The sequence below is a fragment of the Podarcis vaucheri genome (genome assembly GCF_965113315.1).
Source record: "Podarcis vaucheri genome assembly, chromosome: 17".
Taxonomy (NCBI): Eukaryota; Metazoa; Chordata; class Lepidosauria; order Squamata; family Lacertidae; genus Podarcis; species Podarcis vaucheri.
This window is the reverse complement of record NC_138755.1, coordinates 20,415,251-20,442,463: the sequence shown is the minus strand read 5'-3', so window position 1 is coordinate 20,442,463 and position 27,213 is coordinate 20,415,251. Positions and strand designations below refer to the sequence as shown.

The window sequence follows — 27,213 nt, the reverse complement described above, 5'->3', positions numbered from 1 at the left end:
AAAGCCCCCAAGCTTTGCGCAGCTCTCGCAGGCTTTCCCCCAGGAGGGAGAAGGGACCTCCGCTCCCAGACCTGTTTTGGGGGCTGGGGTCGGGGGAAGCTTGGGCTTCCCCCCACCCCCAGGCCCCGCGGCTAAAAAGGAGAAGCCTGAAGCACCCGCAATGCAGCACGAACTGCCGCTGCACTCAGGGGGTTTCAGGCAGCTCTCTGCAAGCCTTTGGAGCACAGCACTGTGCTCAGAAGGCTTGTGGATAGCCGTCTGAAGCCTGGAGAGGGGGAGGGGTCGGTGCACACCGATCCCTCTTGCTCTCCAGGCTTCGCTTTGCTGGAGAGTCGCTGCACAGTTTTCCCTCTCTGCGCAGCGCCCCTTCAGCGAAGCGGGAGGAGAAATGGAAGGGGCTCCGTTTCTCCTGCCGCTTTGCTGAAGGGGCACTGAGCAGAGAGGGGGAGAATGTTTTTTCCTGTTCTCCCCCCTCCTATGGTCCGGTGCGTCCTATAGAGCGAAGAATATGGTAATAAGTATATCCACGAGCACTTCATCCATCCCTGCTCGCATGGCAATGTTGGCAGCAATCCTAGACAGCCTATCTGCTCTGTTCCATTGGAATTTTCTTTCTCTCTGTGATGTTGTTTCCCTTGAAGCTCTATATCCTTCTTGTTTGTCATCAGGCAGTGAGACAGTTGCATTTAATGCTGTCTTTGTCCTCGTTGGCAGGCGTGGGGGGAATTGAAGCAGAAGCGGTGATGCTGGGCCAGCCAATCAGCATGGTGCTTCCTGAGGTGATCGGCTACAAATTGATAGGTAGCCCTCAACCACTTGTCACATCCACTGACATTGTGCTCACCATTACCAAGGTAATCATGTGGTGTGACACCACGATAGCCAAAATCACTGTTGTCCATTTTCTAGGGATTTGATCTTCCCTTAATTCCAGAAACATGTTTATCATAGATGGGGGGCAGGGGAGCAGAGAGGGTGCCATTACTTCTGTAGTGGGCAGAAAATAGATCTGGATCTACCATTAGATCTCTTTTTTTTATAAGATATTTATTTTAAAAAATGGATATAAGAAGAAAATTAAAAATAAACATACAAAATAGTAAACAATTACAAACACACATTAATTTCCAATGACATAACTTCCATACCTTTATTTCCTCCGACCTCCTCATACTTCCCTTCTTTGTATTCCAGTTCAATTTGTTAGTTCAGCAAATCCTTACCATTAAACTTTTACCCATTTATAATCTTTTTTTCATGTCTCCTAAAGCATTACAGCTGGAAACCACTTAGTTTCTATCCAACATCTTTCTAACATTCATTCATTTTACAATATTTCTTTAAATAGTCCTTAAATTTCTTCCAGTCTTCTTTCACCGACTCTTCTCCCTGGTCTCGGATTCTGCCAGTTACCATTAGATATCTGGCTCATTTGCAGTAGATTGGAAAGGATTTCTGACCCCCGTTTGTGTTTAACAATGGCAGCATGGAAATTACGTTTCCCTCAATTATACTGAGACAACCAGGAGTGAATATTTGTGTGGAAGGGTTATGAGCTATATTAACTTCTGATACTCAGAGCTAATTTCTGGGCTCAGAATGATTTGATTTTAAGTCTTTCGCATCAGGGTCTGGTTGGTAGATCTCATGTTTCCTACTAAAAATCAAAATAGATCCTGCAAGCCTGATGTCTATGTACCACTGTCCTTCATTAGGTGGAGCAAACTGGCCTAAGAGCATGAGCTATGAGCCTAGAAACTCTCCCCTTATTCACAAATTAACTCGGTGACTCAACCTCTTCCAACCCTCAGTCTGCAGTACAGAGTTGATGATAATTGTTCTACCTTATAGAGCCATTGTAGGGATTACTGAGATAAATTAACACAATGATCGCTTGAAAATTTTTAAGCGGTAGCCAGTGGAAAGCTGGCTAAGATTGGGAGCTGGCAGCTTTTGAGTTTGTGCTCTTTTATTAGAACACAATTTATATCAGACGGTTCTAAGTGCAGTTTTTAATCTGTTTCAGCACCTCCGCCAGGTTGGGGTCGTGGGTAAATTTGTTGAGTTCTTTGGGCCTGGGGTGACTCAACTGTCCATCGCTGATCGAGCCACCATTGCCAACATGTGCCCGGAATATGGAGCAACTGCTGCCTTTTTCCCAGTTGATGAAGTTAGCATCAAGTACCTGCTTCAAACAGGTGAGTGTCAAACAGGTGACAAAATTCAGGGGGACACTTGGACACTTGAAATAGAGAAAATGGATCTGCTGGGTTTAACTCCAGCATGTGCAAACTAGTGTCAATATCTGTGTGGCCCATTCTGCATATAATGACAAGCCATGGTTTGCCATTTTGAGAAGGAGCAGGTAACAATGCCCCCCCCCACACACCTTGCATATTACAGGAGGAAGACCTATTGCAGTCGTTAAGAGTCGTCAACAGGCTCATCTCAGCTATCTGCTAATCTCCCATTCCCACCACCCTTCTGAGCAATACCCCTCCCCACCTTCTCTCTATATAGAAGGATCTGGCAACTTCTGTTTCAGTGTATCTGAAGAAGTGTGCATGCACACGAAAGCTCATACCAAGAACTAACTTAGTTGGTCTTTAAGGTGCTACTGGAAGGAATTTTTTATTTTTTATTACAGGAGGAAGTGAGATGAAAAACCTCCAGCTGAGGTTTGTAATAAAACTGCAGTTTCCTGTTGGCACCCGTATAAGGCAAACTGTGGCCATAGTTTGTTGGTTATCCTGATTCGTGAACAAACTATAGATTGCACAAGCTACAGTTTGCCATCTTTCAGATGAGGTTTGTTAGAAAAGCTAATTGAAAAAATATCTTGTTTCCTCTTCATGCACAAAGAAGGGGAGCAGACAGTGTATGATACTTCCTTCTTCCAGTAACAGAAAAACTATGCATCTGGACTGGGTCAATATTTACTGCTTTTTGTGCCTTAGAAGAAAATGAAATAATGGAGGGGTTTGTCCCTTAGTATTGTTTATGATCTGATTAGGTGATTGAAAGTGGTTTAATTCATCACTTTGAAACCTCAAATTTACACACATTCAGAGAAATACGAAATGCACATACAGTCGTACCTTGGAAGTTGAGCAGAATCTGTTCCAGAAGTCCGTTCGACTTCCAAAACGTTTGGAAACCAAAGTGCTGCTTCTGATTGGCTGCAGGAAGTTCCTGCAGCCAATCAGAAGCGGCGGAAGCCCTGTCAGACATTCGGGTTCCAAAGAACATTCACAAACCGGAACACTCACTTTCGGGTTTGGGAGCCAAAACATCAGAGTACCAAGGCATTCGGGATCCAAGATACGACTGTATTATCACCATCATTATCACCATCATTATTATTATTATAATTTGTACACCGCCCTTCATCTGTAGATTTCATGGTGGTTCACAGCATAAAATTATGTCATCAAAAGAAACAAAAACAAAATAGGGATATGTGTTCAGATCATACCGTTTCCACTATTTTTTAAAAAGGGATTTCTTTGTTTGATGAGGCAAATAATAGCCTGTCTTGTAACCCTGATCGATCTATTTTGAAGTCACCTTAAAAAAATAAACATATGTGTTATTTAAATAAGAGCCTCTAAAGAATCCATAGCCCTAATATGTGACACTGAGGCATCAATAAAGGTAAAGTTAAAGGGTCTCCTTTAGGTCCAGTCGCTTTATTGGTCAAGGGAGCCGGCATCAATAATCCTATTAAATCATAGATTTGGGAATATTAAGGACATCTCTGCATATAAAGAGCAGAGTAAACAACAGGCAAGATCCTCCGTCACAACCATCCACTTCCATTTTTAGTCATGGCAAGAATTTTGCATACAAAATGAAATGCTGATATAGACAATGAAATGTTTTATTTATAATTCCCAATACTGTGCGTTCACTGGCATTATGAATTTGGCTCAGAAGCGGGTATCTTTTTGTGTTCTTATATTGTTAACCACCCTGCAATCCTCAGATGACCGGGAGCATACAAATTTAATAAGTAACAATATTAATAATTTTCTATTCAAATCCTACATGGCGACCTAAACATTCGATTGTGGAATTCTAAGTTGTTGTCTTTGTGCTTGTTTGAAATGCTGCAACTTGATTGGCTCTTTCCATCTGCTTTAGGCCGTGATGAAGATAAGATTAGGCACATAAGAAAATACCTTGAGGCTGCAGGAATGTTTAGAGATTTCGGTAACTCGTCGCAGGACCCCGATTTTACACAGGTGGGTTTGCTTGACTTGACACCTTCCTCAAATGAGCATTCAGGCCTTTTGCCTCTCAGTCTTAATAAGGTCCTACCTACCACTTGTGAGACCTGACAAAGGCACCTTGAATTTGGCCCAGAAACTATTAGGCAGGCAGTGAAGTTGAGCCAGGATTGGCGTTATATGCTCAAACTGTCTTGCTCCAAAGAGCAACCTGTCCTCTGAATTCTGCACCGGCTGAAGTTTCCAAACTGTCTTCAGAGGCAGCCCCACATACAATGTGTTGCAGTAATCTAACCTAGAGGTTACCAGAGCACAGACAACAGAAGTTAGGCTCTCTCTGTCCAGACAGGGGCGCAGCTGGGACACCAGCCAAAGCTGATGGAAGGCACTCTGTACTAGGGCTGAGCGATGATATTTCAATATATCATCCAAAACCGGTTTGAAGTCCATATCGTGATATTGTTTTCATAATTTTTGACCTGGCAATATATCATGAATCATGATGTGTATGAGTTTGCGTGTTATGCAAAAATCATGATGTGGGGAACCCATTGAAGCCAGCAAATGCCTCTACATAAAAGGTAAAGGGACCCCTGACCATTAGGTCCAGTCGTGACTGACTCTGGGGTTGCGGCGCTCATCTTGCTTTACTGGCCGAGGGAGCCGGCGTGCAGCTTCTGGGTCATGTGGCCAGCATGACTAAGCCACTTCTTGCGAACCAGAGCAGCACACAGAAATGCCATTTATCTTCCTGCCAGAGCGGTACCTATTCATCTACTTGCACTTTGACGTGCTTTCGAACTGCTACGTTGGCAGGAGCAGGGACCGAGAAATGGGAGCTCACCCCATTGCAGGGGTTCGAACCACTGACCTTCTGATCGGCAAGTCCTAGGCTCTGTGGTTTAACCTACAGTGCCACCCACATCCCTTCTACATAGCTCTACATAGCTCCATCCTTATTTCAGTCATCATGATCAAACGGTATATCGTGATGTTTTTTATTATTTATTTATTGAATTTATATACGGTCGTACCTCAGAAGTCAAACAGAATCCGTTCTGGAAGTCCGTTTGACTTTCGGAGTGTGGCTTCTGATTGGCTGCAGGAAGTTCATAAAAACAACAACCCAATAGCCCCCCTCCCTCGGTGATATGTCATGATGTTGAAAACTAGATATTGCCCAGCACTACTCCGTGCCATCAAGGCCACCTGAGTGTCAAGTGACAGCACAGGATCCGGGAATACCCCCAAGCTGTATACCTGCTCCTTCAGAGGAAGTGTAACCCCATCAAGAGCAGGCAACCTCTCAGCCATTTGGACTAGGGAACCACCCACTCAATCATCCCTGACCATTGGTCATGTTAGGATGTTAGGATTTTATTTAAGCTGATGCTGGCTAGTGTGATTAGTATAAATCACATGAGATGTCTGAGAAGAGTGTGGGAACAGAAAACTGTCTTATCTCTCCTGTCTGAGAGTGTTATTGGACTGTACTTTCGCTTTTGCTGTATGCTTTCTGTTTCTGCCAGAGTTTGGAGAACACAGACGTGATTATGGATTCTCTGTGTATATTGTGAATAAAACGTAGTTTAGATTTACGGATGTCTCTATCTTCTTGCTGTGTGATGCCAGAAGACTTGTGTGCACTTTTCATATGAGAAGTGTTGCAGAGGGGCGACACTCTGGAGTGAAGGGACATGCCATTCCAGAGATGTGCCTACTGGGAGATGCTCGGAGGTACTGGGAGTCTGCCGTCCCCCCCCCAGGAGTGTTTGCCCTCAACAGCTGGTATTGGTGGAAGCTGGAATCCAACAACATCTCAAGGACCACAAACTCTCCATTCCTGGTACAAATGGAGTTCCTTTTCTAGAGTGGGGGTGGGGAAATTTTAAACCCCCAGATGTTGCCGAACTGCAACCCACATCACCCCTGGCTATTGGCCATACTTCCTGGTGCGGATGAGAGTTGTAGTTCATCCACATCTGGAGGGGGTTCCCCACCCCTGGTCTAGGAGAAACATCTCTTTCAAGAGTCCCAAACTCTTGATAATATGCAGAAGACCTTCTGTGTTGCATGGCGAGTTCCCGCCTCCCCCCTCGGAAATAAAGACACGAGACACAAGAATTAGAGTTAATGGGTCAAATTAGGCCACAACTTTATTGATTACAGGAATTGAGCGGTATTGGCTTAGGTATTGGTCCTATCATCTAACCGGCTTCAGCCTGCTTGCTGGGTTAACCACCAGTAGGGGGAGTCCCGCTGATGCACATCAACTAGGAGCTCCCCTGGGGTCACCGCTCAGGGGTGTGCCATGGGCCCACACCTCCATAAGCTTAGGACAAGGCCACGCCCCTCGGAATCCTTTACCGGACTATGCTTTGATTTGGGGGAAGGTGATGGCACTTCCTCCCCCCTTCATCTGCATAATAATACCCCTACCAATGCCTAACCGCCAATACCGAGGAGCTGTGACGGTTTACTACGAGGAAGGCGAAAACCAAGTGGCTGGTGCCAATCTGCCAATTGGAAAAATTCCTACCAGGCCCCTCGACGGTGACCAACCGGAGTCCATAGCAAAGTCGGAGAGGGAGGGAGGGGAGGGAAAACCTGAACAGCTGAGGCGTGGAAAGAGGGAGATCCGATTGGCTGGCCAGGGGGATGACGCATCCAAGGATTCCCCTAGTATCACGGGGGCTATCAGCCAGCCCCCGTGAGTGTGGGGAGGGGCGTGAAGCCCGCAACCCCACCTCCTCCCTAGCTCGGAAGTGGCTTTTTCATTCCTTCCCTCTGAAGACTTCGGAGCATGTTGGCACAGGCTAGCTGAACTGGGAGGTCCTCCAAGCCAACTATGTAGCCCACCGGGCATGCATGGCAGACCACCAAGGGTTAGATTAAACCTCCTGTTTGTGTTGCTTACCGAGGACCTCAAACAGAGGGAGGGTTGTTGAGCACCTGACAAACCCCGAAGCGAGGCTGGTGGGCCGAGTTCAGGTTGGGGCAGGCCTGCACTGGAATAAATCCTTGGCATTGTGCTGTTAAGCCTGCAGGGCTTGTCCTGCTTGTTACAAATAGTCAATTCCTGTGAAATGCAGCCTGGCTTCCTTTTGCTTCATAGGTGTATCGTGACTTCCTGTCTAAAGCAGGGATTGAGAAGCTGTGGCGCACTCCAGTTCCCATCAGCCACAGCTAGCATGACTAATGATCAGGGATGATGGGAGTTGTAGTCTAGGAGGGCCACAGGCTTCCCCAAACCTTGTCTAAAGCCTCCAGGGGATTTAGAATTGCAGATCCTGTCTCTGTAAGAACTATCCTTTGCGGTATGGAAATACCCATGCAGGCAACCTGGTGTCTCTACAAGCCATTCCTTCATGCTTGTCGGGAGCATCTGAAAAATCCGCATTGCCCCCAACCATATATAGATCTCTTCTGTCCTCCCACCCCAAATCACTGTTTTCTGTGGTGGTGAAAGCCACCAGACCCTAAGTCAGGCTGCTGATAAGGACCCCTTTAACTAGCAAATATTTAGAGGAAAATTAATAGAAGGTTCCAACTCTCTATTAGGAATACCATATGCCCTAGACTAGGTCACTCTTAGCCTTTTGGGTAATCTGTCCCTTTCCAAGACGGCCTTGATCTCCCCTGTCAGAAAAAATAAGTAAATCCAGTGCAGGACAAAGCAAAGATATTCTTGAATATTCCTCAGCCTCTCCACAGACCACCTGAATGGTACTCTTGGGCCATGTTTGAGAACCGTTGCTTTAAAGTATTTATCATTTTAAGAACTGATATTGACATGGTTAATGACATATCTATATCTATATGTGAGACTGCAAATTTACGATTTTAGGATGACCAGGAACTAGACCCCTGGCTTGATTATGAACGACTGGGGTAATTCAGAGTAGAGAATAATGCCAGCAATGTTGCAGCATTCCCTGGGAGTCCACCATTTTACTCTTTCCCATATAGATTAATGGCTTCAATTCAGTCCTATGTGGGGGGAACTCACAGGCAGTTTTGAAAACTGCATCGTGTTTACCCAATCTCTCTCTCTTTTCTTAAATAGATTGTGGAGTTGGATCTGCAAACAGTTGCTCCATGTTGCAGTGGCCCTAAAAGACCACAGGACAAGGTCGTGGTCTCTGAAATGAAGAAGGATTTTGAGAACTGCCTGGGAGCTAAAGTAATGGCTTTTTTTTCTTCTCCAGCTGAGATTCATTTTCTTTCTTCCTCTTTCATTCAGAAACTTTAATTGCTTCAGACTTGCTTTTAGAGCTCAGAATTTCTATACTCTTTGGCCTGGTAGTCCCTAACCAATTCCACTTGAGGAACCTGCCCACTGAATCCCTTAGTTGTTGTTTGTTTTTGGACAACATGCCCATTTTGTCCATTGTAGTTTAGGTTGTCTGCTTTTTTATGAATAGGCAAATAAGTAAAGAGTTTGGCCCCTCTTGTGCCAGTGAAACAGATTTCATTCAAGTGCTGCTTCCGCTGTTCATTTGTGGTTACAAATACCTTCGTTTGCCTAGTCTAGACTTTCCCAATTTTTCTTTTGTACACAAACTTTTGGGAACTGGCTGCTGATAATGAGAAACTCATTCCCTTCTCTCTCCAACCCCACATGGAATTTTGGTTAGAATTATTTTGTTTCTGACTATATAGGAGATAGGCAGAAATTTCAGAGGGACAATTCATCAGCATTTGCGCAAAAGACTAGACTTTTTTCTGTCTAAGACAATATACCTGGCTTTACCAGCTGATTAATTGCAGGATCTTTTCATCTGCCAAAGCCCGAACCATTCTGAAGTCAGCAGAGTGCTTCATTATAGTCAGAATGCAAAGAGACTTTCCTGAATGCTTGGTGAAATATTGCCTAGCAGAACCCTAATAGAGTAACCCTACTGTACAGCTGGACAAATGGATTTCAACAGCACAGTTCCCTTTTCAAGTTAACACGCAGAGTGTTTTGATACATGTGGTGCAGTGAACGTATATGGTTTTTCTGCCAGTTCAAAGCATCATATGTTCCAATAATGAGTTGCTCCTCCTTCCGTACACAAAACGGCATCACCAACCATCAGCGAACAAGAATGAAGGATCAATGGGCTTGGGGGGGAATCTTGAGGTTTGTAGAACTTAAATGGGCACAGGATGCAGATTTGTCTCTTGGTTGTGGGATGGGAAACCGACAAGGAATAGAATGGAATACCCTGGAAGAATACATGGATGTTTGATGGAATGCTAATCACACCAGCATTCCACCTTGCAGTATGCTTTGTGGCAGGTCTCACTAGTTCTCTTTCTAAACTTTGAAAAGGCAAATCTGCCTTGAGCATCTTTGCCCTGACCAAAATGGCTGCTGTAGAACTGTCCGTTTCGCTCTCCTTGGGCCTTTCCTCTGCTACCGTGATTCAAAATAATAGTTCTCTTTCCTTGTCCCCTCTTCCTTGTAGCAAGGGTTTAAAGGCTTCCAAATTGCCCCTGACCAGCATAACAGCCAAGTGAAATTTGTTTACAACGATAAGGAGTTCGAACTTACACATGGCTCGGTGGTGATCGCTGCCATTACTAGCTGCACCAACACAAGTAATCCTTCGGTTATGCTGGGAGCTGGTAAGTATGTCTCATCCTTTCGTGTGTCATTAAATTACACATGCATTTATGTGCTTTTCAAGAGGGAAGGGTGTTGGGTTGAAGTAACGACAGACGAGTAGCAGGTGTCATGTGAGAGGCATCTCTGGAGCAAACCCCGAGAAGACTCTTTTATTGAATATTACAACATTGCCACAGGTGCACTCGTTGCTGATTGGTTGATACAAACACAAAGCAACTTGTTGCTGATTGGTTAGCACAAGTACAAGGCAAGGGTTACATATAGGCATTAATCACCAATAGATTAAAGGCTGGGAAAGGGAGCACAGAACTAGACAGGCATGAAACCTCCTAATTAAATTATAACTAATGATTGATGTAGCATGACTAAAACAATTACTAATGATTGATCATAACATGAAAGAATATAATAATCGTGTTCCGTAGATGTGGTCAACTATGCATTAAGAACAGGTCAGTCAGAGTATAATGTTTTCATGAACTTAAGATGAACTGAACATCCTAGGGAAATGAGGGAATGTCTTGGTATTTAGAACGGGTTGTGCAGTATGTACAGAAGCAGAGAAAAGCTTAGAAGCAAGACTTCCCATAATGCCAGAGAAAAACTTAGAAGCAGGACTTCCCATCATGCCACAGTCATGTGCAGAGACAGAACTTCCCTTCAGAAGGGACCCTCAAAGCCTTCTTACATAAGATGGCATAACTGATTAGCAATGCTGTCTTGTCTCTGTTTTCGTTTGGGCCTCTGGAGCTAGAGGGAGGGTCGTGGTGGAATTTGTCAATTATTTGGCTAGGTAAAGGTAAAGGGATCCCTGACCATTAGGTCCAGTCATGACCAACTCTGGGGTTGCAGCGCTCATCTCGCTTTATTGGCCGAGGGAGCCAGCGTACAGCTTCCGGGTCATGTAGCCAGCATGACTAAGCCACTTCTGGCGAACCAGAGCAGCACACGGAAACGCTGTTTACCTTCCCGCTGGAGTGGTACCTGTTTATCTACTTGCACTTCGTGCTTTTGAACTGCTAGGCTGGCAGGAGCAGGGACCGAGCAATGGGAGCTCACCCCGTCGCGGGGTTTCAAACCGCCGACCTTCTGATCGGCAAGGCCCTAGGCTCTGTGGTTTAACCCACAGCGCCACCCGCATCCCAATTATTGGCTGCCTTGGTGTAAATAGCAATTGTGTCCAAGCAGATAGGCACAGCCACACTTCCATTGTGTATGAGCCTTTCCCTCCTTTGTCTCCTGTTGAGAGAGTGAGGGTGTAACATCACCCTACAAAATAGCTCAGTCGGTAGAGCATAAGACTCTTAGCCTCAAGGCCGTGGGTTTGAGCCCCAGATTGGGCAAAAAAAATCCTGCCTTGCAGGGGGTTGGACTAGATGACCCTCATGGTTCCTTCCAACACTACAGTTCTATGATTCTATGAAACTAGGTATAGGAAAGGGCAGTTATAAAAGCAAGCTTAAATATGGTTGAAGTCCAGTGCGATGATTCCAGGGGAGCTTGTTCCTAGACTTTACTATAATACCTTAGGCAGATGCAAATCTTTACCAAGGCCTTTGACACCTGGGATGTGTGTTTTCGGAGCCCACCTTCTTCCTGCAACTGTAAATGTTCTGAATTCCGAATTTCAAGTTGTTACAACCCACCCTGTGGCTTGAGCCGGGCTGGTAACAAATTTAATCAATGTCATCCTCTTCTAGTGATAGCTTTAAATAATATACTATGGTTTAAATGCAGCATGGAGCCAGACATGCCTGCACCTATATGATTTTGTAAGACCACATACAGTCGTACCTTGCTTTTTGAACAGCTTAGTTCTCAAACGTTTTCACATCCAAACGCCACAAACCTGGAAGTGACTGTTCCAGTTTGCAAACTATTTTTGAAAGCCAATCGTCCAACGGGGCTTCCGATTGGCTGCAGGAACTTCCTGCAGCCAATCATAACCTGGACTTGGTTTCCGAATGTTTTGGAAGTTGAACGGACTTCCAGAACGGATTCTGTTTGACTTCCAAGGTACGACTGTATTACATAGATGGTATGTATAAATATATGTCCACCACTCCCATTGTTCCTGGCCATTGGCCACACAAGCTAGTGCTGATGGGAGTTGGAGCCCATCAGTGTCTAGAGGGGATTCCCCACCCCATAATACTCAGCTGGAACAAGTGGTCTGAGGCATCCATTGACTTTGGATATTTTTTCAGGATTGCTTGCAAAGAAAGCTGTAGAAGCCGGACTGACCGTGAAGCCATACATTAAAACTAGCCTGTCTCCTGGAAGTGGGGTTGTTACATACTATCTGAGAGAGAGTGGAGTCTTGCCTTACCTTGTTCAACTAGGGTAAGAGGTTAGGTTATATTCACTTTTGTTGTTGGAGAGCTCAGTCGACACTCTCGTAATTAATGTTTGATACTTGCTCCTTGGGTGAAAAAGCTTGTGTTAAGTATTCGTTTTAACTGTTGGCTGTAACTAGAAAATAAACAAAATCGCAGCTAAAAACACGGGGTTGAGAAAAGCAAAGCAGCCTGGAATACTTGGGGGAAACCACATGTTGTTGGACTCCAAATCCCATCAGCCCCAGCCAGAATTGGACAGTGGTTGTGGATGATGGGAGGTGTAGTTCAATAACCTGGAAAAGCCACAGGTTCTCCTTTCCTGCTTATAAAGGTTGCTGTAATATTCAAGGGTCATTCAGTTGCGAACATTCAGGTTGCAGTCTGCACGCGAGTTGAAAATACAGTGGTACCTCGGTTTAAGAACAGTCTGGTTTAAGAACAATTCGGTTTACAAACTCTGCAATAGTGTCCCGGTTTGAGAACTTTAACTCAGTCTAAGAATGGAATCCAAACGGTGGAAGGGTACCGGCGGCAGGAGGCCTCATTAGGGAAAGCCCACCTCGATTTAAGAACGGTTTCGGTTTAAGAACGGACTTCCGGAACAGATTAAGTCTGTCAACCGAGGTACCACTGTAATATTATTATTATTAATTATTAAATTTATATACTTCCCTTCATCTGAAGCTCACAGGGTGGTTTACAATATAAAAACACAAAAACACATAACATAAACATAACAACAAACAAAAACAATACCCCTCCCCCAGAAAAGGCTTGTATTGCCACCCTCAGGACCTTTTGCAGAAGAGGCACATGAAGAAGGGCTTCAGATGATGAATGCAGGGTCTGGGTCGGTTCCTATGGGGAGAGGGAGTCCTTGAAGTATTGCAGTCCTGGGCAAGTTAAGGCTTTAAAGGTCAAAACCAGCACTTTGAATTGGGCCCGGAAACTAATTAGCAGCCAGTGCAGCCGGGCTGGGAGTGGAGTCGTATGCACAAACCGTCTTGCCCTGGTGAGCGACCTGGCCGCCGAATTCTGCACCAGCTGAAGATTTGTTATTGTTTTGGTTCCTTAGTAATTAATTTAAAAAGGGAAGAAAGACGAGGCCGCTCATTTTCAAATATATATACCATGTTCACTGCAGTTGAGATGTATTCATAGTTAAGCCCTACCGTATAAAAATGGCAGGTGAGGTGGCGAATGTGGTGAAGTGTCTCATGATTAATACTCATTAAACAAACAAACAACACAAAACCCTCCTTCTCTTTCCTGTGCTTAACAAAAGCAGCATATCAGAGAGGAGAACAGGCTACAAAACTCCTTGAATGTTCGACTCCCACCTGTAATGTGAAAGGAGTCTAGGTGAGATTTTTTTTTTTTTACGGTGACCCATCTGATTTTCCATTCATGCAAACTAGGCCTGAGATGGACACATAGAGTGGTTGTGATTTTTCCAGCAGAAACATTGACCACAGAGGGTGGAATTCAACATTGCACTATTGCAGGTGTTCTGCCTGCACAAGCATATCCTACTGTGATCTTCTTCTTTTTTTTGGCAAACAGTATGCTTTATAGTTAATATGCATATGTGTATATATCCATCAAATACAGAACCTGTTTCATGCTGTCTGCAGGTTTGATGTGGTAGGTTATGGATGTATGACATGCATTGGCAACAGTGGGCCTCTGCCAGAACCAGTTGTCGAAGCCATTACTCAGGTAAGTCAAGTCTTGTGCCCCATATTCTTCTGTTAGAGATGTCAAATACAGACTTCCATTTTGGTTACAAATGGCTAAAAGGTAAAGGGACGGTTTAAGTCCAGTCACGGACGACTCTGGGTTTACTGGGTTTAGTAAATCTCGCTTTACTAGCCGTCGTTTGTACGCGGACAGCTTCTGGGTCATGTGGCCAGCATGACTAAGCCACTTCTGGTGAACCAGAGCAGCGCACGGAAACGCTGTTTAGCTTCCTGCCGGAGCTGTACCTATTTGTCTACTTGCACTTTGACGTGCTTTCGAACTGCTAGGTTGGCAGGAGCAGGGACCGAGCAACAGGAGCTCACCCCGTCGCTGGGATTCAAACCGCCAGCCTTCTGATCGGCAAGCCCTAGGCTCTGTGATTTACACCACCGTGCCACCTGCTTGGCTACAAGCAAGCAAATTGTTGTTTTTGTTTTTGTTGTTATTTTTGTCACCGTAATAAAAATTAATTGACACATGTCCAGGTTTTGTGTCTGTAGGATTTAGGCACAAGTGAAATAGCAGTGGAACTTGTATTTATTTATTTATAAAAATATGCATTGCTGGTGGCTAGCAGCAAACAGAATAGAAGGCTTTTGCGGTGGACATTGTGTGTGTTCTCAGAAAGCGTCTGTTTTACTACATTTTACATTTTCAGTGGTACCTCAGGTTACATGCACTTCAGGTTACATACGCTTCAGGTTACAGACTCTGCTAATCCAGAAATAATGGTTCAGGGTAAGAACTTTGCTTCAGGATGAGAACAGAAATCATGCTCCGGCGGTGCGGCAGCAGCAGGAGGCCCCATTAGCTAAAGTGGTGCTTCAGGTTAAGAATAGTTTCAGGTTAAGAACAGACCTCCGGAACGAATTAAATACTTAACCTGAGGTACCACTGTATCCGACTTTGTTCAATAGACCAATTAGTCTAGGGATTTTTCAGTCTCACTCTGATGGAAGCTGAGTATTTGTGACCCCGCTACTCGGCTTCAGATCCAGAGCTCATGAAAGCCCTTGTTGGGCTTTCGCGGGAACTGTGAGCACAGCTCAATGATATCCTCTTTCCCTCCCCATTCCCAGGTCTTCTAGCTGTGAGAAAGTAGAAGCTGTAGCATTTGTAAATGTGTTATCCTGTACCCTTCTTCCCCTCTTCACAGGGAGACCTTGTAGCTGTGGGCGTCCTCTCTGGAAACAGAAACTTTGAGGGCCGTGTCCACCCCAATACTCGTGCCAATTACCTGGCCTCCCCACCATTGGTAATAGCATATGCCATTGCAGGAACCATAAGGATTGACTTTGAGAAGGAACCTCTAGGTAAGGCATCGCTTGGGGAATAACGAACCCTTTTAATTTTGTGTATCTACCAGTTTTGATCATGCGAAAGGCTGGGCTGGATGAATCCCTAGAAGGGCCAGACTTTTTGAATCCCAGTAATTTGAGTGCTCACTGGAAGGACAGATCCAGAAGCTGAGGCTCCAATACTTTGGCCACCTCATGAGAAGAGAAGACTCCCTGGAAAAGACCCTGATGTTGGGAAAGATGGAGGGCACAAGGAGAAGGGACGACAGAGGGCGAGATGGTTGGACAGTGCTCTCGCAGCTACCAGCATGAGCTTGACCAAACTGTGGGAGGCAGTGGAAGACAGGAGTGCCTGGGGTGCTCTGGTCCAGGGGGTCCCAAAGAGCTGGACACTAAACGACTAAACAACAACAACAACCAGCTTTGATTAGTTGCTTAGTGGCTGCTGTTCTCCGGGTGCTATGCGAAGAAATAACAAAAGGTGAAATCACAAAATTAACAAATACAATACAAAAACAGCGCTCAGAACAATTACTTAAAAAAATAATAAAAAAGGCAGCAAAATAATATTATCAGAGAGCAAAACCCAGGTACCAAGAGCCGAGGAGACCCTTTCTTCATCACTACCTGTGGTTTCCCAGCTGGTGGGGCACTCTGAGAAAGGTCTCTGTTTATTATCTCAGGGCACAAGCAAGTACATAGAGGAAGAGATGATATGTCAAGTCCTCTGGCTCCAGTCTGCGAAGCACTTTTTATGTAATTTACTTTAAAGGTCAGGATCCATAAGACTGTCTGTGTTTTAATGGGTCTTGTTTACCTTCCATATGCCAAATCCATATCAAGCTTCCAAGAAATGTAGGTGTTTATTGAAGTGGCCGTGTGCAGTGTACACACAGCATTTTTGGAATGCTTTCTCCCTAGTTTATATCCTGCGTACTTTACTTTCTTACAGGTGTAAACGCACAAGGGAAGAAGATCTTTTTAAGAGACATTTGGCCTATGAGGGATGAGATCCAAGCTGTTGAGCGCCAGTATGTCATTCCAGGGATGTTTAAAGAGGTCTACCAGAAAATAGAGGTAACGTGGTGTTAATACATAGAGCATTGGCATTATTTACGGCTTTCGATCTCAGCAGATGTTCTAAATACGTTATAAATACATGCTTTGCCTAAATGTTTTGTATAGATGTTTACTGTAATTCCCATTTTAATTGTAGGAAGATTGGTTCCTCGGGTTAATGTCTGCCCAGGACTACAATAAAGTGTTGTTAACAAATATTATACAGGTGCAGAATGCAAGATTGGGTTCCGGTTTCAAATTCCTTTGACTTTCATTAATATTATAGTTATTACAGGGCTTCCTTCTTCCTCCCTGTCATTAGCAACCCCAGAATAAATGTTCCCAAATAGTTAAAATGGCAGAATTGTGTAAAAGTGTGATTTCTGCAAGCCGCAGGAATAAATTGTTCATGGTGAGGGATTTGGATTTTCCATTTCCATTTATTTTACTTTATTAGTAGGGAGTATCCCCAGCCCTAATTTACTTCAAGGTTGCCTCAAGGAACGAAAACAAAAAACATGGAGCAATATTGAGCTAATGTTCTCTTGCTGAGTAGGGCATTTTTTGCCCGTCCTTGCAAACTGTTAACACCATCCTTGCCCTCTGGAAGCCCAGCACAGCCAGATGGTGTTTTTTACTGCTAATTACTTGGGCGAGGGCATCTCTGGGGAGAAATGGCTGGACTGATTCTGAATAGGAGAAAGGATTTTAGACTTCTCCAGACAATCTGTTCATTGAGCATTCACTCTGATTTGCTTGCACAAAGCTTATTCAAATAATAGACTTATTTATTAAGCATCTGTTCTGATTTGCTTACAGGGCAGTTTTACAACGATGAACATTCATCCTGATTTGCTTGAGGGTTGTGCATACATCTTCCTATTACTCATATTACTCATATTACTCATTACTCACCCTACACTTTACAATGGATTTCCCCATCACTTTCCCACCTGCAAAAAGGCTGGTAGTGTTTTGCCTTTCATAAAATGGATTTGTTGCACTGGGGCGACAGAGCGCTTTGCACTCCTTCAATTGTGCAAAGCTCAGTTTTCAGTATGCGCTCCAGTCCTTCCAGAAAAAAATAGTGACGGTCTGTGAATCAAAGGAACTTAGTTTGGACTGTCGCAATTCACATGAAAAAAGAGGCAGTTGCTCCTCAGAAGCAGAGCTCACAGCAAAATGGCTTTGGTGAGCCTAAGATTCTAGCTCTCTGCTGTATTTGCTGAGGATTATCAAGCAGATTTCCAGGCAACTGTGGTTCAGGTTTTCCCAACTTGTATTAGAGAGCCTGTTTAGCCCACTTTTTACATACTGGAAGGTATATATTTAAAATGTTGCACCCTATAAAGGTTGTTTTCTATCCTTTTTTCTTCTTCTCTCTTGCAGACAGTAAACAAAGCTTGGAATGCATTAGATGTTCCAGCAGACAAGCTATATGCTTGGGACCCCAAATCCACATATATTAAATCACCTCCATTTTTTGAAAATCTGGTAAGTGTGTCTCACTTCCCCTTGTTTATTTGGGTAGATTTTACTGGCCAGATTGAGAAGGACTTTTTTTCTGTCGGCTAGTTTTAACAATGATAGAAGCCTTGCAGACTGTCTTTCTCCAAGAATGCTCTGAAATGCACCTTAAAATGAACTTTTAAGTACAAATCTCATGCCTCAAGAGAGCCCTATTCTGAAGTTATGCTCATGCTTAAGAACAGCACATGAGTCAGGCTGTGTTGAATAGCCCCACTGAGGCTGCACATTTCATTTTACTTCTTCCCTGCCCTCCACCATAAGCTCCCAGGACAGGTTACGACAATATAAAAATGCGGTCTTTCCAGTGAGTGCTGCAACAAAATGTTGTTTTGTGGGGTCCTACTGCTCTAGATTCCAGACACTATGTTCTGTTGTTAACCCCCAACAGTCAAGTCAGCATTTTCAACATGCTCAGTCCGCACTGAGCCACCCATAGCATTCTGCCCTCCGCACCCCAATAAAGATAGGTTTGTTTTTCTGCAAACCTTGAGGTTCCTGCCGATACCTTCCTGTTGTCTATGGACAATGCCATAAAGGCTACATAAGCAATGGCACTTGCACCCTAACCATCCGAAACAGAGGCAGTGCATCTGTCCACTTTCTGCACAAATACCGTATTTTTCGCTCTATTGGACGCACTGGACCATAGGAGGGGGAGAATAGGGGGGAAAATTTCCCCTTGTTCTTCCCCTCAAAAACAAGGTGCGTTCAAGGTGCGTTCAAGAGCAGGCCTTGCCGCTGCCCCCCGAGCTTGTGGGGCTGGCGGTGGGGGGAAGCACTGCTTTCCCCCACCGCCAGCCTCAAAGATCCCTGAAGCCTTTGGAGCGCAGCTGCACTCCAAAGGCTTGAGGCTTCAGGGACATCCTTTGTAGTCTCCACAGGGCGGCAGGGTGAAGCCCTGCAGAGGCTTTGCGCAGCCATCCCGAAGCTGGAACAGTGAGACGGAGGGCTGCGCAGCGCCCCGTCTCGCTGTTTTGACTTTGGGGACAGCAGGCTGCTATTCGCAAGCCTTGGGAGCCCGTCGGGAACTCCCACCGGGCTCTGCAGGGTTGCGGAGAGCTGCCCGAAGCCCGGGATGCACAGCGCCACGCTCCCCGGGCTTCGGGCTGTAGGCAGCTATCCACAAGCCTGCGGAGCCCAGCGGGTGTTCCCGCCGGGCTCCGCAGGCTTGCGGATAGCTTCCTGAAGCCTGGAACGTGAGAGGGGTCGGTGTGCACCGAGCCCTCTCGCTCTCCAGGCTTCAGCGAAAGCCTGCATTTGCTCCATAGGATGCACAGACTTCCCCCCTTCATTTTTGGAGGGGGAAAAGTGCGTCCTATAGAGTGAAAAATATGGTATATTTCTGAAAAACACCTTGAGCAGGAAAGCGAGCCGTCACACCTAGTTTGGCTTTCCAGATTTGATCAAGCCTATCAAGGGTTTTTTTAATACCCTTAAAAAAACAGGTTTTTTTTGCAGTTGCAGAGGAGGGCAACCAAAATGGTCAAAGGCCTGGAAACGATGCCTTATGAGGAATGGCTAAGGGAGCTGGGCATGTTTAGCCTGGAGAAGAGGAGGTTAAGGGGTGATATAATAGCCATGGTCAAATATATAAAAGGATGTCACATAGAGGAGGGAGAAAGGTTGTTTTCTGCTGCTCCAGAGAAGCAGACACGGAGCAATGGATCCAAACTACAAGAAAGAAGATTCCACCTAAACATTAGGAAGAACTTCCTGACAGTAAGAGCTGTTCGACAGTGGAATTTGCTGCCAAGGAGTGTGGTGGAGTCTCCTACTTTGGAGGTCTTTAAGCAGAGGCTTGACAACCATATGTCAGGAGTGCTCTGATGGTGTTTCCTGCTTGGCAGGGGGTTGGACTCGATGGCCCTTGTGGTCTCTTCCAACTCTATGATTCTATAATAGTTTGGATGAAGGTAGCAGTTGCAAATTTGTACAGCTGACCCTTGAAAAACACACCCATGTGTTTGTTTTTAAATAACTACTTTTGTGTGGTGTTCTCTCAGACTTTGGAGCTCCCGCCACTGAAATCCATAGTTGACGCCTACGTCCTGCTCAACCTTGGTGACTCTGTGACCACGGATCATATCTCTCCTGCTGGGAACATTGCAAGAAACAGCCCAGCTGCTCGTTATTTAACCAGCAGAGGGTGAGTCAAGCATAGAAGCTTCTCTCTGTGTGTGTCCTTAGATAAGATGTCCTTAGATCAACATCCATCTGCTCCAGCAAGAATAGCCAATGGGCAAGGATGATAGGAGTTGTATTTCAACATCAGGAGGTTCAAAGGCCTAGTGTTATCATTTCCCTAGCTTAGTTGGTAGAGCATGAGACTCTTAATCTCAAGGTTGTGGGTTCAAGTCCTACTTTGGGCAAAAGATTCCTGCATTGCAAGGGATTGGATTAGATGACCTCCCTGTGGCCTTTACAACTTGACAGTTCTATGATTCCCCCCTCACTTCCCTCCCATTCTGCTTAACTGACTTCTCTGTTCCGTAATAAGCTGTGGCACTCCAGGTTCTTTTGGGACTTCAGCTCCCATCCTCCCTTCACACTGGCCATCGGCTGATCCGGGTTCAAATCGCAGTTCAAAAATCCAGGTGGGGCCCCTGATCCACATCTGAAGGCAGCCCCCTTTAGGGAAGCTTTTAATGTTTAACATACTACTGTATTTTAATACTTTGTTGGAAGCCGCTCAGAGTGGCTGGGGAAACCCAGTCAGATGGGCGGGGTATAAACAATAAATTATTATTGTTATGATGATGATGATGATGATGATGATGATGATGATGTTGGGTTAAACTGTCTGCACAGGCTGCTGAGGGAGGTGTTTTTGAAAGCCAGAAATAAAAAAACTGAGTCACCCTGGTCACAAGTTGCAGAAGTGAACGTTTCGGGTTCCTTTTAGTTAACTGCACAGCCTTCTAGCTCATAAATCTGATGGAGTTGCCTTCTTTTTGTCTTGCTAGCCTAACTCCCAGAGAGTTCAACTCGTATGGTTCGCGCCGGGGCAACGATGCAGTCATGGCTAGGGGAACGTTTGCAAACATACGCCTGCTGAACAAATTTCTCAACAAGCAGGCCCCACAAACTATCCACTTCCCGTCTGATGAAACGGTGAGTATTCTTGTCTGCATCCCCCTGGGGGCTGTTTGGAACAGGATGACCACCCGTTTTAAACACAGGGGTAGGCAGTGCTATTTTTCTAGAAAAAGGGGTGTTGGAACTCACCACAAACTTGTCTCGTTCTCTTAAAATGGCAAGGACAGCCACCTGAGAGGTGTCAGAACTAAGTTCTGGCTGAAAAAAAGTGCTGGGCGTAGGCAAGCTTTTTATCTCTTGAGGGCCATTTCCCCTGGGGAGTAATCTGTTGTGGGGAGGACATGCCAGGAGTAGGTGGAGCCAGATGCAAAATGTGTTCTGGATTAACCAGTGTGTGGAATAAAGACCACACTTTAGCCGTATCACATTAATGTTGCCAATCCTGTACGGGCTAATTCAGAAATAATGCCCACTGGGTTTGATGGAGTTGCATTCAAATAAGTATACAGAGGTGGTTTTTTTTTGGGGGGGGGTGTACTACAGCTTATCAGTATAGCTAATGTTATGGAAATCAAGTGAGAGGGATTCCTTTCTGGCTTTAGTGTGTTGCTATTCTAAATGCACAGTCAAGAGGGTCAAGGAAGGGGACGGAATGTACAGGAAATGATGCGATCGAAGAACGCAACAGCTTCGAAAGGTGGGTGGGGGCTTCATGGTTGCTCACCAGTGCTTTAAAGCTTTCTCACTTTTAGCCCTCCATGTACAGGAATGGTACGTGGAGGGAGACTCGAATCACCATATTTTTCGCTCTATAAGGCACACTGGACCATAAGGTGCACCTAGTTTTTAGAGGGGGAAATCAAGCATGTAGCCTGTCTGCTTCTCCCAGAGCTTCCCAGGTGTCCCCCCCCCTCCCCAAAGAGCAAAGAAGCCAAGACAGCGAGCGGGATCCATCCCGCTGGTTGTCTTGGCTTGTGCCATTGCCACGCGCAGCCTCTCCGGCCGGATGGATCCCGCTCTCTGTCTTGGCTTCTTTAGCCGCGTGCAACCTCTCCGGCCGGAGAAGCTGCACGCGGCTATGGCAATTCCCCCACCTACCACAAAAGCCCACAGGAGCCGCGCAGCCTTTAAGGAGCACATGGCTCCTGCGGGCTTTTCTACGAGGAGGGAGAAGGGCCTGACTGGCTGCATCAGTCCCTTCTCCCTCCTGGGGAAAAGCCCACAAGAGCTGCGCGGAGCTTGTGTGCGGCTCTTGGGAGCTTTTCCTGCCTGCCTCCCCCCTGCATTCGCTCCATAAGACACACACACATTTCCCCTTACTTTTTAGGAGGGAAAAAGTGCGTCTTATGGAGCAAAAAATATGGTATGCCTCTTCTTTGAAGGGAAAGCCTATGTGTTCAGGGTTCCATGCAGCCAACTAAGCACCTCAAATAACTTTTGCTTTCTTGGCTTTTCGTGATGTGACTTAACCCTGCTACTTAATTCTGCAATGAACAGTATTTTTATATTGCATTATTTTTCACCTCCAAATCATTGGGTGCTTTATGAGGCTCATCAGTTGCCCTGTGTGCTTACAGCTCGACGTGTTTGATGCTTCCGAGAGGTACCAGCAAGCAGGCCTCCCACTTATTGTGCTGGCTGGCAAGGAGTATGGCTCTGGGAGCTCCCGAGACTGGGCTGCGAAAGGGCCTTTTCTGCTGGTGAGTGGTCTGCGTTTGGGATGGCGATGGGGGGTGTCCTGTGTTCAGCTGTCTGCTGCAAGCAATGCCCCACAGCTAAATATTACACCAAAGTTTGGCCATATCCGATCTTGGCATTTTGAAAAATGGCAGCCTTGAAACCTTCCCATAACAGTACAGTCATACCTCAGGTTACAGATGCTTCAGGTTGTGTTTTTTTGGGTTGCAGACCCGCCGAAACCCGGAAGTACTGGAACGGGTTACTTCCAGGTTTTGGCGGTCGCGCATGCGCAGAAGCACTAAATCGCGCTTTCCGCATGCGCAGAAGCGCCGCATCACAACCTACGCGTGTGCAGACTCTGTGCTGCGGGTTGTGAAAGCTGCAGGTTGCAAATGTGCCTCCCGCCCAGATCACGTTCGCAACCTGAGCATCCACTCTATCTCATTGCTATCCGTGGTTCTGAAATGCTTGCTGCCAAAGAGAAGATAAGGAACAAAAAGTTTTGTTTGAACTGCAGTATCCAACTAACTTTTTGAACTCTGCAAATGCAAGGCTGGATTTAAATTTGATTTTAAATTCTGGGGTGTGTGTGTGTGTTAAATGAATATATAATGGCAGTTAGTGGCATTTTGGAAACTGGTTTATAAATGCCTGTTGAGAACTTTACCCAAGAGAACTTTGCAATCGGCCACAATGCACAAACTGGAAGTAAAAGATATATTTGCAAATGCTTTAGGTCAGTCATGCTTTAGGACACCATGCCCCTGGGTAAAGTTCGACAACTTTGGTAAAACCTCTCCTCCCCCCCCAAACCCCCCTCAATCTAATGGGTAGATCACTGCCGGTTTTTTTATAGTGGGAGTAGATTGCAGTCTCTTGGGAGTTGGACATGCCTGCTTTAGGTTAACCAAGCAAGACAAAGATGAAAACCCTTATGCAAGTTTTGGGGTGGGGGTGGGGGGCATTGGGCAAGCCTCCGGCCAGCTAAGCACCTGCTGGGTGCGTCCAATCTCTCTTCTTCCCTCAAACATGCAGGAGACCTCAAAATGGGTGTTCCAAGGGCAGGGAGAATCAGCCTGCGCACTGTCTCGCCAGAGTGGTGCATGCTCTGGTTATCTCTTGCTTGGACTACTGCAATGTGCTCTATGTGGGGCTACCTTTGAAGTTGACCCAGAAACTACAATTAATCCAGAATGCGGCAGCTAGACTGGTGACTGGGAGTGGCCACCGAGACCATATAACACCGGTCTTGAAAGACCTACACTGGCTCCCAGTACGTTTCCGAGCACAATTCAAAGTGTTGGTGCTGGCCTTTAAAGCCCTAAACAGCCTCAGTCCAGTAGACCTGAAGGAGCGTCTCCACCTCCATCATTCTGCCCGGACACTGAGGTCCAGCTCCAAGGGCCTTCTAGTGGTTCCCTCACTGTGAGAAGCCAAGTTACAGGGAACCAGGCAGAGGGCCTTCTCGGTAGTGGCGCCCGCCCTGTGGAACGCCCTCCTACCAGTTGTCAAAGAGAAAAATAACTACCAAACTTTTAGAAGACATCTAAAGGCAGCCCTGTTTAGGGAAACTTTTAATGTTTAATAGGTTATTGTATTTTGGTGTTTTGTTGGAGGCCGCTCAGAGTGGCTGGGGGGACCCCAGGTCCAGTCCCCAACTAGTGTCTCAGCCATCAGAGGCCACCGTCAGACCCAGCAGCTACATCCGCCAGTCATCTAATGCATACGTGGTTGTCACCCATATGCTTTCTCTCTTTGTGTGTTTTTCAGGGCATCAAAGCTGTCCTCGCAGAGAGCTACGAGCGGATCCACCGCAGTAATCTCGTGGGAATGGGAGTGATTCCTCTGCAGTATTTGCCTGGCGAGGATGCTGATAGTCTTGGGCTGACGGGGAGGGAACGCTACACAATCATCATTCCCGAGTCGATAGTGCCCAGAATGAACGTCCAGATCAAAGTAAGAGATTCCATGGGCAACGATGTGGTGTAGGCAATAAGCCCATTGATATCATGTCACCTTAAAGTATACCAAGTGGGGTCCCAAGTCCCACAAGTTTGATTGCCACTTCTGCATCACGCATGAACAGTGCTGTGTTTATTTGATCAAGGAATGCGGGTGGCACTGTGGTCTAACCACTGAGCCGATCGGAAGGTGAGTTCCCGTTGCTCTGTCCCAATTCCTGCCAACCTAACAGTTCAAAAACACACCAGTGCAAGTAGATAAATAGGTACTGTGGTGAGAAGGTAAACGTTTCCATGTGCTCTGCTTTCCGTCTTGGTGTCCCGTTGTGGCAGAAGTGGTTATTTATGCTAGTCACATGACCCAGAAAGTTGTCTGCGCACAAGGGCCGGCTCCCTCCACTCAAAAGTGAGATGAGCAGCGCAGCCCCATTGTCGCCTTTGACTGGACTTAAGAGTCCTTTACCTTTAACCTTATTTGATCAGAAAAGTCACAGCTTCCTCATACTATGGAGGCTAGAGCGGAAAGATCGGAGCCTTAAAATTGTTACTATTTATTATGGGGAGGTGTAGTACACGGGTGGCGCTGTGGGTTAAACCACAGAGCCTAGGACTTGCCGATCAGAAGGTTGGCAGTTCGAATCCCCGAATGGGGAGAGCTCCCGTTGCTTGGTCCCTGCTCCTGCCAACCTAGCAGTTCGAAAGCACGTCAAAGTGCAAGTAGATCAATAGGTACCACTGTGGTGGGAAGGTAAACGGCATTTCTGTGCGCTGCTCTGGTTCGCCAGAAGTGGCTTAGTCATGCTGGTCACATGACCCAGAAGCTGTATGCCGGCTCCCTCGGCTAGTAAAGCGAGATGAGCACCACAACCCCAGAGTCGTCCATGACTGGAGCTAACAGCCAGGGGTCCCTTTACCTAGTACGAATGGGTAGAATCATGGAATTGTAGAGTTGGAAGGGACCCTGGGGGGAATCTTTTTGCCCAACGTGGGACTCAAACCCATGACCTTGGAATCAAGAGTCTCATGCTCTACCGACTGAGCTAGATCACATGTTGGGCAGTTGCTTCATCGTTGGGCATCATCGTTGAGCCTGGAGGGTCTGGGTTGGGGAGAGCTTTCAAGCTTAGTTTCTTTAATCAGCTGGAACATGGAAATTGGCTTAAGGAAAAAGGATTGCTTTGCCCTCAACCAAGGCATGTAAGGGGTGGGCCAAGGGGGGGGGGCACATAGCTTGTTCCCAGTCTGAACTAGGATTGCTACGTCTCAACTGGGCTGCAAGAGGCAAGGGTTTGAAATCGTGGTGTGGCCCACATACCTTTTTTCTTTTGAGAGGGAGATATTGAGCACTGTTTGCTGATGCTTTATATGTCTCTCTCTCTCTCTCTCAACAGCTGGATACAGGGAAAACCTTCCAAGCCACCATGAGGTTTGACACGGACGTGGAGCTCACCTATTTCCGTAATGGCGGCATCTTGAACTATATGATTCGCAAAATGGCCGCCTAGTCTCAAAATGCGACTGTGCCACTGTCCAGTTATGATGAAATCTGCCTTTTCGTGATGAGAAATTCACAGTAATTGTGGGGAAGCTACACAAATATTGTCTAAAACCTGTGTTGGTTGTGTTTCAAGGTGGTATTTTTTACAACCATTAGAATGGGAGCCTAGATGCCTTGACCACCCGACCACCATTGACCTCATCCTGCCTCCAGTACCTTATTTTGTGTGGGTGAGTAGAATAAGAAATTCTGATTAACACAGGGCTTACCCTTAGCTTCTTCAATATTTCGCATAGTAACAGACAGTTGTTTTTTGTTCCATGTGCCTGAGAGATGAAATTATCAAGTATGATGGTCTCATATCTGTTGAAAGAGTTAATCATTTCCCTTGAAAATCTAATACTGCTAAAATTATTAAATGGCTTAGCTCTTATATCTGAGAGGGTGAGTGCTCTCTCCTTCTGTGATCATGTGTGAGGTGCAGGGAGAATGAAAGACCATTTATAATAAAATTTAATCTATTTTCAAAAAAACTGTTTCCACCTCTCTCTTTTTTAAAAAAGCCTGTTTTTATATATTGTGGATTTTGGTTTCTGAACTTAAGTTCACTAAGCAGTGTGCATAGGCCGGTTCAAAATATAAACAGAGTTTTTCAGTGGCATGATATTGAACGAGTAGTGTTTCCACACACAAAAAACCCTTCCAATTTTGTGCCAATGAAAATTGGGTTTATATCCATGTTGCAGCTGCCATAGTTATTAAATATTTATCCCACAACTTCCTCCAAAGGAGTCTAGCGCAGCAACCATGTTGATACTAAAGCAATGCAATTAAACCTTCCAAAAAGAATCACCTCCTCTTAAAACTAGTAATTTCAGGGGTGCCAAGGACAGGACTTTCAACCATCAAATGCCTGGGTAGACTGGAATGTTTTTAAATTTCTCCTAAAACTTACTGATTGCAAAATGCAACTCAAATCTGTATTCATTTCCTGACAGAAAATAGTTTTACAGTGGTACCTCGGTTTAAGAACAGCCTTGTTTACGAACTTATTCAGTATACCAACTCCGCAAAACAGGAAGTAGTGTTCCGGTTAGTGAACTTTACCTCAGTCTACGAATGGAATCCGAACGGTTGAAGGGGACTGGTGGTGGAAGGCTAATTAGGGAAAGCGCGCCTCGGTTTAAGAACAGACTTCTGGAACGGATTAAGTTTGTAAACCGAGGTAC

General features: G+C 45.6%; 1 protein-coding gene across 1 annotated transcript in view; it reads left to right on the top strand.

Annotated features, from left to right (window-relative positions):
• ACO1 (aconitase 1) overlaps positions 1-26,517 on the top strand; it is a 53,115-nt gene extending 26,598 nt beyond the window's left edge. Inside the window, exons 7-21 of the mRNA XM_082204736.1 lie at positions 715-854; positions 2,027-2,198; positions 4,144-4,244; positions 8,296-8,412; positions 9,683-9,842; positions 12,051-12,186; positions 13,817-13,901; positions 15,079-15,235; positions 16,173-16,297; positions 17,669-17,773; positions 19,813-19,955; positions 20,773-20,920; positions 22,423-22,545; positions 24,296-24,481; positions 25,878-26,517. Of these exons, the coding sequence (XP_082060862.1) occupies positions 715-854; positions 2,027-2,198; positions 4,144-4,244; positions 8,296-8,412; positions 9,683-9,842; positions 12,051-12,186; positions 13,817-13,901; positions 15,079-15,235; positions 16,173-16,297; positions 17,669-17,773; positions 19,813-19,955; positions 20,773-20,920; positions 22,423-22,545; positions 24,296-24,481; positions 25,878-25,991 (2,012 nt within the window). The 3' untranslated portion in view covers positions 25,992-26,517. The remainder of the gene's footprint in view (positions 1-714; positions 855-2,026; positions 2,199-4,143; positions 4,245-8,295; positions 8,413-9,682; positions 9,843-12,050; positions 12,187-13,816; positions 13,902-15,078; positions 15,236-16,172; positions 16,298-17,668; positions 17,774-19,812; positions 19,956-20,772; positions 20,921-22,422; positions 22,546-24,295; positions 24,482-25,877) is intronic.
• The last annotated feature ends 696 nt before the right edge of the window (positions 26,518-27,213 follow it).